Source organism: Macrobrachium rosenbergii, chromosome 8, assembly GCF_040412425.1.
Source record: "Macrobrachium rosenbergii isolate ZJJX-2024 chromosome 8, ASM4041242v1, whole genome shotgun sequence".
NCBI classification, from domain to species: Eukaryota; Metazoa; Arthropoda; class Malacostraca; order Decapoda; family Palaemonidae; genus Macrobrachium; species Macrobrachium rosenbergii.
Window position 1 is genome coordinate 65,495,412 of NC_089748.1, and position 14,866 is coordinate 65,510,277.

General features: G+C 37.1%; 1 protein-coding gene across 1 annotated transcript; it reads left to right on the forward strand.

The window, feature by feature from the left end:
* The first annotated feature begins 7,701 nt into the window (after positions 1-7,701).
* LOC136841170 (uncharacterized) lies at positions 7,702-13,352 on the forward strand. Its single transcript, XM_067108210.1, has 3 exons — positions 7,702-7,777; positions 11,324-12,232; positions 12,646-13,352. The coding sequence occupies exons 1-3, from the start codon at positions 7,702-7,704 to the stop codon at positions 13,350-13,352; spliced, it is 1,692 nt and encodes a 563-aa protein (XP_066964311.1).
* The last annotated feature ends 1,514 nt before the right edge of the window (positions 13,353-14,866 follow it).

The following is a 14,866-nucleotide window of genomic DNA, read 5'->3' on the forward strand; positions in this document are numbered from 1 at the left end:
CCTTTGTAGCCTGCGAGGAATGTGTCAGACTGACAGGTCGTCTCCTCATCACGGTTGAAAGCAGACACGAATGCATTCTGAGAGTTGGAAACGTGCCTGCCAAATGACATTCCATGTTAGTATCAGTACTGCAGTATAATTGATAGAATAGCCAATTAGCAGATGCAGTAATGAAAATATTATCTTTCAACTTGGAGGCTGTGTACTTGTAAACAAATTAAAACACTTCAGGTCAACTGAAAAATACTTCTACTCATTCGCACACGCTCCTATTGTTACTTTGACAGTTACCCATATGGGTACTAGTATGAAGAAATACAGAAGTTTCTACTAGCTACCAGAGATTGCCAGAGAATAAAAAGAGTGAAAATATGAAAAATAAGAATGTTATGAGGATAAACTAAGACCAGGAACAGAGGGCAATGAAAGTTAAAAGGGCTGGTAGAAAATCGGAAGTGTTTGCGTTGAGTAGTTGATTAGAAACAAATATGACTGATGATGGGAGAATAAAAGTAGAGGCTAGTTACGGAATAAGCGAAGTAATAAATGATCAGGAAGTATGCAATAGATTCGAATGAGATTGTTGGAGGGATGTGGGAGCGGTTTTATGGAAACCAAAGTTGTAATGAACGAAGGAATAGTTTAGCCAACACATCATAATGGAAGTAAATGCCCATGCTAATTTGATTAGGAGAAATGTGTTGGTGCTCTTGACTTCTCTAATGTATAATTTATCACCCGTAAACATCTGCTTTTTCATACCACATTCATCTCTTTTCTTATCCCATAACTTTGCACCAATACACAATATCCTTTCTTAGGCCTGTTATTAAAGAGCCCCGAACAAGTAAACATACTTCTATCAGACTCAGGTGTACATAACAACATCTAAATATTCTAACACAGACAATTCGCATTCGTCTTAGACATTTTTAAATTGCCTCATTGTCAACATCTTTCAAATTGCGAATACCAGGTTATCATAGGCTTTTCCTTGTTACATGAATTTAACGTGCAGCATTTTACCTTTATTTTCAAAATATAGACATAGGTTTTTCATAACTAACAAAAACACACACACATAGATGCATGCATGCATACTCATATATATATATATATATATATATATATATATATATATATATATATATATATATATATATATATATATATATATATATATATATATATATATATATATATATATACATACATACATACATACACGAGTGTGCATTGGGCATAGCTGTACTGTATTAATGAAAGAAATGGCACACGGTTGGGTAATTGATCTGAATGAAAATAAATAAGATTCATAGTTACAAAGATGAGATATTTGTGTTTTAGCCATTACTGTTAAATGAAGAAGAACAGCACTAAAAAAAAATACATTAATATTAATAATGGCAGTGATTGCACTATTCGTTTGGAGATAACGAAGAGTTTCCTTCCACAAGTACCAGGACGTATGACGTGTTCTGTGCAGCCGGTGATAAGAACGTGAATGTCATTCGAGTTGTCCATTTTTATCTAGGGTAATTGAAACTTCACTACACTAAATACTGTCAAGATTTGTAATAGGGGGAAGCTAACGCAACTTGAATGGATACGCATAATCATTTTGAAGTTGTAATGAGACACATAACGAAGACTTCGCAAGAAACTTTGAATTGCACTATTTCTTGGCAAAAAAAAAAAAGACACAAACAAACAGGATTATGAAAATGAACTGAAATACGGAAATTTATGAGCAGGCATTAGATATAACGCAAAATATAATATTTCATATATATATATATATATATATATATATATATATATATATATATATATATATATATATATATATATATATATATATATATATATATATATATATATATATATATATATACACATACATATATATATATATATATATATATATATATACATACATACATACATAATGTGTGTTTGTGTGTGTGTGTGTAATTTGAAATTCACCTTATTTTATAACGATTACCTGCTCATAAGTTTACGTTCTTCAAATCGTTTTCCAGAAATGGTGCAGTTCATAGTTACTTATGAAGTCTGCGTTACGTGTCTCACTGTAACTTCAAAATAACTATGAGTATCCTTGTAAAGTTGGGTCAGCATCGCCTTTTCTTTCAAATTCTCACAGGGGTCCGTGAAGTGAAATTTTAGCTTTTGTGGACATGAATGGACAGATCAAATGGCGCTGGCTTTTATAAATACTGGCTGCACAGAGTAGCAATAACGATGAGACTATTCATTTTTTTTCTATTTGGAGTGCTATTCTACCCCATTTATCTGTAATGTTCAACAAACATATCTCGTCCTTGGAATTACATTTCTTGTTTGTTTTTATTCAGATTAGTTATCCAGCCGAGTGTCATTTCTTTATTATTAAGGCTGTACTTAAATATATCCTCGCATTGGATGAACTATTTCATATAGGCTAAACGTTAAAAGAAGCTTTTACGCTTCGCTGATCACATTCGTAATAGCGGATAAAGCTCTGCGCTCTTCTGTGCAGTTGATCAGAACAGAGGTGGGTGCATGCCCATGCAAATTATGTCCCGCCTCTTCACAAAGCAATAATGTAATAGAAATTGCCATTATTTATTTTGGGGAGGGGAGCTGTAATATGTTGTATTCTCTTCGCTTGCTCACTCGTATAATGGGTTTCGTTGGGTTCTTTTTAAGTTTTCTGTAAAAGAAAACTACTGAGGTGGCTTTTTCCGTTCACACGTTATCTGTCCGACCTCATATCTTAAAAACTACTGAGGCTAGAGGGCTGCAAATTGGTATGTTGATTATCCACCCTCCAATCATCGAACATACCAAATTGCAGCCTTCTAGCCTCTGTAGTTTTTATTTTATTTAAGGTTAAAGTTAGCCACATTCGTGCTTCTGGTACCGTAACAACACAGGCCACCTCGGCTGGCTGAGAGTTTCATGGGCCGTGGCTGAGAGTTTCATACAGCATTATACGCTGTACAGAAAACCTGGTTGCACCAAAGAAACTTCGGCGCAATTTTTCACTTGTTTATATCTAAAGATGATACTAGCGCACGTTTGTCTGCTGTATGTTTGAAGTATTTTAAGCTCGTTTTCGTTAACTGTTAGATGAAAATTATATGGAGAACGTAATTTTAACCTGAAATATACATGTATATGACCGCTTGCACATTCACCTTAGAAAATGTTAATAAATGAGACATCGTGTCGAATGTAAAAATTTTAAGAAAATTATCTCCTTTCGTCATACTAGCGTAATAAGCAAAGATCAGGTTAAGTAGTGATATCGATATGAAATGAAAATAGATTAATGCTAGGCAATAATGCCATTTATATGCATTAAGTATACTTTACACACAAAGTACCCAATATTTTTGTAGCTGGTATTACTGTATATTCCCAGCAAAAATGATTACAGAATTGCACCAAATTGTAATTTGGTTGGATCATAGCTAATTTTTTTTTTTTTTTTTTTAGTGTTTGTAATGAGGGTATGGCTCCATTAGTAAGAGGAAATTGCAGATGAGAATCTGATATCGGCAATCACATACATCAGATCAGTTAATTTGTAAATATCTGCGACCGCCAAGGTAGTTAGTGCGCTGCTTTGCTTGGAAATTGCTGCCTTAGGAAATGTCAGTATCCTGGAACACAATCCGCTGCGTCCTAAGGCAAAGGAGCCGTTAGTGGGTCATAAAGTGCAGTGGTTCTTAACCTTTTTTGGCAGTGACCAAAAATCTTGTCCAAATTAACCATGGCGACCCATGCCCTCTTAAACATTTTCTTTTTATATAAATTATGGTTATGAAAACGTATTACAGAAACAAAAATTACATGCAGAGATTATTAATGCAAGTAGCACATCTGCATAACAATGATCCATGAGAAAGAAGCAATACATTGAGAACCACTGACGGGGGGAGTAAATGGCCATTTAATGTTAGGAGGGCCTTGCTGAGTTTGGAGAAAACAATTGTAACAGGCATTGTTCAAGTAGGGGAAAAATAGAGAGAAAAGGTCGTAGGGAGGGAATGCCTTCAGTGAGACACAATTGAGTCTTATAAATGCGGTTGAAAGTTGTTTGATGTATGGAAATACATGGTTTCCAAAGAAGAACATCCAAAAATGCGTGAGTAAGAGAAAATGTTAATGCAGAGAGCTTGTTAGACAATGACTGGTACAGAGTTAATTGAGTGGAAGAACATGGTGATGAATGTCATGAATACTTTTGCGGTCACATAATATATAATACCCGTAGGTATGGATTCGGTTGAACTTGATTTGGTTTAATCCATTTGTTTTCCTTGGTCTCTAAGGGAAAATTGTAGTTAACGGGTCTGAGTTTAAAAGATGAAATTATGATTAAATAAAAGCACAGATAGCTAAGTTACGTTTACTGCCTTTGTGGTGGAAGCTAACTGCATAGAATTACCTAAAAACTTTGCGATCAGCAAGTTGCTTTCTCTGTCCATTGTCCTACGGTTTGGTCGAGGTGAAAGTTTAGCTCGTAAAGCTGACCAAGCTTGTGAGAAAGGAAAATCAAATTGAGCAAAAGGGAAATCAAGTGTCAACAAGCAATTAATATGCAAGCACAACTGAAGAGTAAAAAAGTTCCTTGTTTGGTCTATGGTTTCGCATTTCGATTTCGATAAATCTATTTGTTTCTCTCTCACAAATAATAGTGAAGTCTTTTATTATAAACAATAATAATTAACAAAGTTGTTTTCAAAAACTCTACATCCATTTTGAATCTTAAAAAATAGAATTAAGATAATCTTGAGAAAAAAGTGAAATTTTTAAAGTATACGAATAAGTAAAATTTTAATCAACACCATGCGAGGATATAGTATAGGATAACACCTCGTGGGCCTGAATATTTTACAGAGAAATTTGATGAACTGGAACATATTACCTCCCACACTCCCATACACATACACACACACACACACACACACACACACACACACACACACACACACATATATATATATATATATATATATATATATATATATATATATATATATATATATATATATATATATATATATATATATATATATATATATATATATATATATATATATATATATATATATATATATTTAAAATAGGCTTTCCATTTGTAAATTGTAAAAAGAGGCTGTCCATTTATATTTATCTTTATGCCTAAAAATGTGACTATGTCCAATCCTCTTCACTAATAATGAGCGATAATTACACCTTTTATTTCTATGTGCTGCATTTAACTAACAATTTCCAGTAGTGTAAACATTATACTTGTAAAAACAAGTTCAGGGGACAAAAAGTTGCAAACCCAAAGTTTCATTCTGAAATCTTCAAGGAACTTAATGATTTTAAGGCCGGCGGGCAAATTTTTGAGATGTATGCTAGTATTGCGCCAGCCCCAAATTTTTGCCATGCCCCTAGGTTAGGTTGGGTTTGGATAGGTTAGGTTAGGTTAGGTTGGTTAGGTTAGGTTAGGTTGGGATATGTTAGGTTGGATTAAGGTTGGGTTAGGTTGGGGTTGGGTTAGGTTAGGTTGAGTTAGGTTGGTTAGGTTAGGTTAGGTTAAGGTTGGGTTAGGTTAGGTTAGGTCGAGTTAGGATAGGTTGGTTAGGTTAGGTTAGGTTAAGTTGGGTTGGGTTAGGTTTGGTTGCTTAGGTGGGTTAGGTTAGGTTAGATTACTATCTCTTCAGTAATTTGGGCGTAGGAAACATAATGAGATTGTTTCAAGAAAATTCTATGCTTAGTTTTTAAGCTACGGCGTCCCGCTTTTATCAGGGAAAGGTCCTGGTACTCGGTTACATCTCAGGAAAATGCGCTGGAAGAACAGTAACCAAAAACCTGAGTAGCAAATGGCTGGGAAATGGCCATTGACCTTCAAGGGACAATTGATATTCGTGTATACTTCATTTATTCATCTATTTATCTTTTGCTTTTGCGTTTTCATCAACGTCTTTATTTTGAAACCTGTTCTGGTCACAGTAGCTAAGCAGTAGGGCTTATTTTAACTCTTATGGCACAAGTTGCTCTCTCTCTCTCTCTCTCTCTCTCTCTCTCTCTCTCTCTCTCTCTAACATTATTCTAATAACTAGAAACAAAGCAGCTGTATGTAATGTAGGGATGACCGTTTACCACATTAAGTCTTTCCACCTGTCTCTGGTGTCTTTCCTATGACTCTCAATTCCAAAACATCGGGAATATGTCAAGAACAAAATTCAAAATCCTTTGTATTGTTTACATTATGCGACATCAGCTTAGAGCAGCATCCTTTTAGCGTAATTATGTAACAAAATATTGAGAAAGACAGTTGATACTTAAGAGTCCAAAAACGGTACTGTAATCCTTTAATATGGCAACTGACCGGTGGGTGGTTGTAAAGTCATAGGAAAAAAAAAAGTCACAATTTTGGGTAAGAAAAAGTCACAGGAAAAAGTCACATTAATTCATGGTGGCCAGTAATAAAATCACAGAGAAAATTTACAATATTTCTTGGGGTCATTATCTTTATGATATTTACAGTGTTTTCGTGTTTCTACGGTAATCCCCAACTGGCTTGTACTAAACACGCCGCAAAGGTAGATACTTACCATGTTAAAACCCTTGGAGGCCACTATTTAGATTAATCACTTTTTTCCTGAAAGATTTTTGTGACTTTTTTACTTGTGACTTTTTGCCTGGATTCCAACTGACCATCTCGGAATATTACCGCTGTTGAGCGTAAGGAAAAATATGCTTCTCCGGGGAGTATGCCGGTCAATGCAAAGGTGACTATGTCAAACTGCAGTGGCTATTTTTGACTTGAACGTGTGGTTTGTAGATATAACGTGAAGATTATGTTGATGCAGGCGGTTTATCACTTGTATAAACAGGTCCCTAGGCTTTGTTAAGAATATGTGAAGATCAGTGGGTCGCTACATGAATAGGAAATGTGTAGTTTTATAAAAGAAAAATAAAAAAAAAAACAGTTAACCGTCGCTTCCCTAATACAACACAGCTATTGTTACCACATGTGGTTATACGAAACATATTTTTACTGTCTCACTTTTATACAACAGTATTTTTTGTGTCTCACCACAATAGTTAACCAATAGTTTCCGATATGCAATGTCCCCTTTTACTTGCATAAACTCAGTAAGCAATTATCTCCCGTCGAAATGTCCGATAGCCCATTTAAAATAGATCAATTCTTGGTCAGACTAGGAAGCTGTTAATCAGCCAGTTTTCTGGCTAAACTAGATATACAACTTTATGTCACTTGTAAACTCGGCAAAAAATTATCTCCCGTCGAAATGTTCGATAGCCCAATTCAGTTCAAACATCAGCCTCATATTCCCAAACTGGTGAACTGCCTAGAATATGCACTTGCCTTTCTAGTGATAGATAAATAGCCCTTTACGGCCTCAGGTTTCCTATTCTTATCGGTAATCACATGGTCGCTTTTAACCTTTGTACGGTTTGCCATAACGTCACTAAGAAACATAATAGTCAGGTTATGAGATGCTTTGCCTACTTGACCACATGGAACAATTTTATACATATATGTATACACGCACACACACACACTGTGTGTGTGTATAATTAGTACATTATAACGAGCTAGTAATGACAATTTAAAAAAAATAGCCTTAAAACTAATGCTAGGAGGTTAAACAATTGCCTAACGCATAGCTGATGCGTGTATCCCATCCCGGTCTTTCTAGTACACTCATATGCGAGTGCGGGAGCCGTCCACACAACTACGGTCCAGGTATATACCTAGACCTTGCACACAGTGAAACATTCCACAAACTTACACATACCATCAACAGGTTGAAAACAAGTCAACGGCCATAGGTAGAGAACGAATCTTAGGCCAATGCTGGATAATCGTATAAAGCACTGCTTAGAACTACCAATAAGTCGTTGAATTGTATTCACTCTATTTGTAGTTAACTGCAATAATTCGCCGATGTGTATTCATGACATTTACCTTCGTGTAGTACGTAACCTTAATCACGAACGAGCATTATTTATCTTATATTCAATGCGGAATATAGATTTCTGTTGTTTATTCGTTAGAGAGAGAGAGAGAGAGAGAGAGAGAGAGAGAGAGAGAGAGAGAGAGAGAGGGGTGGGGGAATCACTATTTAGATGTAGGCATCACTCATACGTACAGGATCGGAATAGTTTAAGAAATCGGAAAATTAACGGTCCGATAATGCATTTTCTTGGTTAAAAACTCATGGTTAATGCTCTTTGAGACCTTGACCAAACAGGATTCAATTGCAAAATTATAAGACTATCTACAAAACACTTGAAGCGATAGCATCAAAGTAACAGAAGGTTCTTCTTAATGGAAGATAGTCCTTAACTGTTATGATCCAGGATGAGCTATAGAGTAGAATAGAATATAGAGTTTATGCCAAAGGCCACGCGCTGGGACCTATGAGGTCATTCAGCGTTGAAAGGGAAATTGAGAGTAAGAAGGTTTGAAAGGTGTTACAGGAGGAAAACCTCAAAGCAGTTGCGCTATGAAACAATTGTTAGAGCGGAAGGAAAATCAGATGGAAGAAAGAGATTGAACGGAGGTACATTATAAAAGGAATGAAAGAGGTTGCAGCTAAAGGACGCTGCAAAGACCCTGAACTAATGCCTACAGTGCACCACGTGAGGTGCACTGACGGCACTAACCCCCTAGAGGGAGGATGAGCTATATTGGTGGTCGATAGGCGTCCCATTAAGTTTTACAAATGTCTGCCCCGATGTAATAATAGTTAAAATTTTCTTTTAAAAAAATTACTTCCACCCAGCCACTTTTGGACGTTATAAGAATATAAATAGATTATATTATGGAAGGGATGTTAGTTTATATAGTGCCTGTGATATCGGAATGTTATTATTGCAAACGTGAAACATAAATAACATAGGTTATAACATATGAATTTTATCGTCATTAAAGGAATACTAGTTTTATATACGCAGTGTATGCCATTTAACTATCTGTTGCCGAAAGCACGGCTGCATCACCTAGTAAAAAAAAGCAAAAAAACTGAGTTACGAAGGATTTTGGGGTTTTAGCTTCTAACTGATTGCAAAGAAGGTCGTAAAAATGCTGTATTGTAGGTAGTTAATACTGTTCATATTGAACAAATGTTACCATTCATGTGGAAAATCACTCTCCTTCCCATCTGCAAAAGCAAAAAAAGACTAATGATGAGCAAACCCAAGCCAAAAACATTATTTCAGTAGTATATATAGCACCCAACTTCATTATAAATAATTATCCGAAGTAAGTATATTTAGTACTTGGTTTATCCAATTAAAATTGGTTCCCCAGCTACTTTTATGGTTATTGTTGTAACCTCGAAATTCTAAGTCACAGATCACCATCCACAGACACACACAAAATGAATTATTATTATTATTATTATTATTATTATTATTATTATTATTATTATTATTATTATTATTATTATTATTATTATTATTATTTTTTTTTGTAAAGCAAACTCAGACTGAAGTTTTATATGGTCGCTTCGAAATCAGTTCACTTCAATAAAATCTGATTGCTTAGCATTACACAAAATCACCAATGAAGGCCTTAGGCTCATTCCTATACAAGCCAACTAAAAATAAAATCAGGAATTAATATGCCCCTTCTAAATATTTATATTAACGATGGTAAGGTTAAAAATACATGCGTTTGAAACCAGCCGATAAAAAAATTAAAAGACCCAGGTAATAGGTTTTATTTTTTACCGGCTCGTTTCAAAAGCATTTATTTTTAACCTTACCATCGTTAATATAAATATATAAAAGGGGTCCCTTTGTTCCTGATTTTATTTTTATTTGGCTTGTATAGGAATGAACTTACAGTCTTCACTTCAATCAGATTTTATTGAAATTAACTGGTTTCGAAGCGACCATATAAAAATCCTTCTGAGCTTGCTTTACAAAATAAAATTTTTATTAATTTTGTGTCATTTGGGTGGATACATACCAGGTTAAAACCCTTGGGGGTCACTATCTAGGAAAGATTAATGTGACTTTTCCTGTGACTTTTTTTCTGTGACATTTTTACCTGCATTTGTACCCATTACACACAGATCTCCCAATTTCCTTGAGGTTAACTCGTATCCAGACTAATAAAAGCAGCAGCATACAGCAGGAGTGGATACTTATAGTATCACAAAATTACTTAGGCTTTCCAGTTGTCTTCTGTAACCTGTTAAAAATACAGCACAGTTTCAGAGAAAAATACATGTAACAATAGACAAGCTACCTTGTGTTTTTTTATGAAGCGCCTGGTGAAAAAAATACACTAAAAAAAGATAACTATGAATAATTTGCTGAAACAGATGAAGAATCTCAGAATTTTTTATTGTAGAATTAACACCCCCCTACTCAAGAAAAATGGAAATGTTTAATTTTTGGAAACTTTTGTTGGTATCCCAACACAAAAGTACATGAAATTAATTATATATTTAATGCAATATCAAACAGAGATAATCATGAACGTCTTCATTAGCCTATCAGTTATTCCCAGACGTTGACACTGGAGCTAATTATCCACTTGAGGAACTAGTCATATTAAGCATATTCACATGAAAACTATCATCATTACGAGATAATCCCCTGACAGACTCAGTTTAAACAGCAAATTTACCTCTTGACAATGAAACGGCTGTGAAAAACACACCACTTTCTGACGTGACACGGACAAGGCTATTTTATGCACTTCCGCAATATATAGCTGCATGAAGTTCATTCTTAATCACCGGAAAAGACGCCACTTTTAAGTGTAGAAATCTATAGACTACCGACATTATGTAACGCGTGTGTAGTAATCTCTTACATTTATTTGACGACCGTTAAAATTGCGCATAAATTCTCTAATTTGATTCTATTTCGACATCTATGACATTTTGTTCTTGACTTTGAAATTGCAAATTTTTAAAGAGCTTCGGTGAAATGAACCACGCTGTTTCACACGGTGATCCAAGAACATGTTGCGTATTCTTTCTTTACAAGTCTTACTTGCTTTAGTGTAGCCAAAAAAAGGCAGTGTTGACAAACACACCCACACACAAAATATGTTCGGTAACAGGAAGTTATACAGAACTATACCACATACAGCACACATCACAATGAAGGAACATTCACCCATAATGAGAAGTAATTGAGCAACCAAAACCCAATCGTCTGGTGAACTATTATCTCAGACAAGACTTTCCCCAGATATCACTCGAGCCTCTACCGGCAATCTCCTCACTCTAACCTGAACCTGACTCTTGCTTATCACAGTCTCCCTAAGCCTGCTTAGCTTCTCACCCCACCCCCCAACCAAATCCTGAGCCTCACTCTTCCTTATCACCCCATCCTCAACATCAACTGCACCCTTGCTTATCTCCCCCAAAACTCAACCTCACTCTTTCTTATCACCCCAACCTCAACTCAGCCTCACTTTTTGCTTCTCACCCCAACCTCTGCTCAACCTTACTCGAGCTTCTCATCCCTAACTTCCAACTCACCCCAACTCCCAACTCAACCTCACTCCTACTTCTCACCCAAAACTCAACTCAACCTCACTCCCACAGAGCTCACCCCAACCTAAAACTAACCTCACTCCTAATTTTCACATCCAACTTTAACTCAGTCTCACTCCTGCTTCTCATCCCCAACCACAACTCAACTTCACTCTCACTTTCACCCCAACCTCAACTCAACTTCACTCCCACTTCTCACCCCCAACCTCAACTCAGCCTCAGTGGGGCGTCAAATCACAACTTAATCTCATGTGAGTTTCTAACTGCCAACTTCAATTCAACCTCACTCCTTCTCACCCCAACCTCAACTCAACCTCTCTTTTTATTATCTCCAACCACAACTCAATCTCACCCCTACTCCTCACCCCAACCTCAACTCAACATCAGCCCTACTTCTCACCCACAACCTCAGTGCAACCTCAGTCCTACTTCTTACCCCAACCTCAACTCAACCTCAGTCCTACTTCTCATCCCAACCTCAACTCAACCTCACTCCTACTTCTCAACCCCAGTCTCAACTCAATCTCACTCCTATAACTCACCCCAAACCTCAACTCAACCTCCCTCCTCTTTCTCACCCCTAACCTCAACTCAACCTCAGTCCTACTTCTCACCTCCAACCTCAACTTACCCTCACTCCTACTTCTTACCCCCAACCTCAATTCCCTCTCACTCCGGTTCTTCATTGGATGGGTTGGTATCATTCTCAGCTAGCACTCTCCTACCGGCCAATGAAAGAATTAGAAAATCTATTTCTGGTGACAGAAATGCATTTCTCGTTATAATGTGGTTCGGATTCCAATAAGCTGTAGGTCCGTTGCTAGTCCCAATTGGCTCTTACCCACAAAATAAATCTAATCCTTTGCCAGCCCTAGGAGAGCTGTTAATCAACTCAGTGGGCTGGTTAACCTCAACATTCATCCCCTCACTCCTACTTCTTACCCCTAACCTCAACTCACCCTCACTCCTACTTCTTACCCCAACCTCAACTCAGCCTCACTCCTACTTCTCACCCCAAACTTGACTCAATCCCACTCATACTTCTGACCCCCAAACTTGACTCAACCACACACCCATTTCTCAAACCCAGACTTGACTCAACCTCACTCCTACTTCTCACTCCCAACTTTGATTCAACCTCATTCTCGCTTCTCATCTCCAACCCACCTCAACCTCACTCTTGCTTCTCACCCCAAACTTCAACTCAACTCAGCCTCACTTGGGCTCACTACCCCCCCAACCTCAATTCACCCTCTTAATACTCATCCCCAAACTCAACTCAACCTCGCGCCTACAGAACTCATCCTAACCTCAGATCAACATCACTCCTCACCTCAACTCAACCTCACTCCTACTTCTTGCCAAAAACCGCAGCTTAACCTCAGCCCTATTTCTCACCCCAATCTTAACTCAATCTCACTCCTACTCCTCACCCAAACCTCAACTCGGCCTCACTTGTTTCTCTTCCCCAACCTCAAATCAGCCTCAGTGGGACGCAACTTAATCTCACTTGGACCTCTCGCCCCCCACTTCAATTCAAGCTCACTCTTCCTCACCCCATCTTCAGTTCAACCTCTCTCCTCATCCCCAACCACAGCTCAACTCCACTTCTCTTCTCACCCTAAATTCACCTCAACCTCATTCCTACTTCTCGCCACCAACCTCAACTCAACCTCAGTCCTACTTCTCACCACCCACCTCAACTCAACCTCACTACTACTCCTCACCCCAACCTCACTTGTTTCTCTTCTCCAACCTCAACTCAGCCTCAATGGGAAGCAACTTAATCTCACTTGAACCTCTCCCCCCAACTTCAGTTTAAGCTCACTCCTCCTCACCCCAACTTCAGTTCAACCTCTCTCCTCATCCCCAACCATAGCTCAGCCTCATTTCCCGTCTCATCCTAAATTCACCTCAATCTCACTCTTACTTCTCGCCACCAACCTCAACTCAACCTCAATCTTCTCACCACCAGCCTCAACTCAACCTCAGTCCTACCTCTCACCACCCACCTCAACTCAGCCTCACTCCTCTTCTCATCCCAATCTCAACACGAGAAACACAGAGTTAACACATATATACCTAATTTGTTGAAACTTTATAAGTAATAATAATGAAATGCACTAAGTAAGGTATAATCAACTTTGACTGTGATTACCATGTACCAAAATAAAATCTTAAATGAAAATCTCTAAACATAAAATTCCAACTAAGTATTGTGATGTAGACTTCCCATTTCATACAATGAATTATTTGAGGTGGGAAAGGCCATAATCATTTTCAGAACATATATTTTCTGGCACCTACTATGCATTTCTGGCAAAAAATAGTGTTTTCCTTTAATATCTCCCATACTAATTACTTGATCAGAATGGTACTTTGGCAAAACACTCTTGAGACCTTCCCCTAATTTTTGATACTATAATGCATTGGCAAATCTCGTTGATTAACGTGTTTACTCTTGGCCTAATAAAGCCTAAGCCAAGTGAATCGGGCAAATAGGTAAAGCAATTCGAATACCTACACTCCCCCGTCCCTCCCCTCGCCTTCCCTCCCTCTGTCTTGACCCTCCTCCTATCCCTCCAGTAACCCCCTTTCCTAGTCTCTCCGGCGTCGCTTACGCTACCTTTTCTCTAACTTGTTATATTTGTTAATAACTGATAGAATTGATATGTTGGATTCTTGTTATAATTCTTAACAACATTTCATGATATTGTTGTATTTCGTCAGGGTGTATAAGGACTTTATAGCCTTTAGCCTGTTTATCCAACTTCATGAACCTGCCCTGAGGGCTTCTTAAATCCTTAAAGTTTCTTGCGATATACGGCTACGACTTGGAAAGATAACCAAAATTAAATCTCATAATACAGCTTAAGACCCATCATACAATTACAAGAGATTCAGATATCTAAAGCCAAGCTTAATTCCTTTTTTAAGGTGTAGACAGCATAAATTGCATTGAACAGTCATGCAGAAGTTATCTTTATCTAATGTATCTCCAATCTGCATTCCCTTTCGTTTTACTGTTATTTTTCATAACTGGGCTACCTTATCTGCTGGTGCCCCTGGTATCTATACCTATTAAGACAAAAATAGTAATAATGATAACAGTTGTAATGATAATCATGATAAAGGTGTTAATGATAAGAGAAGCATGATAAAAATTTCTCTGTCTGACTGACTCTCTCTCTCTCTCTCCCCTAAAGTGAAATAATTATCACCATCAGTTAGTAAAGGAAACAATTGAACAAAAATCACAAAAAATTTATTCATAATCGTCATCACTGTCAAGGAACAGATCATCCTCATCA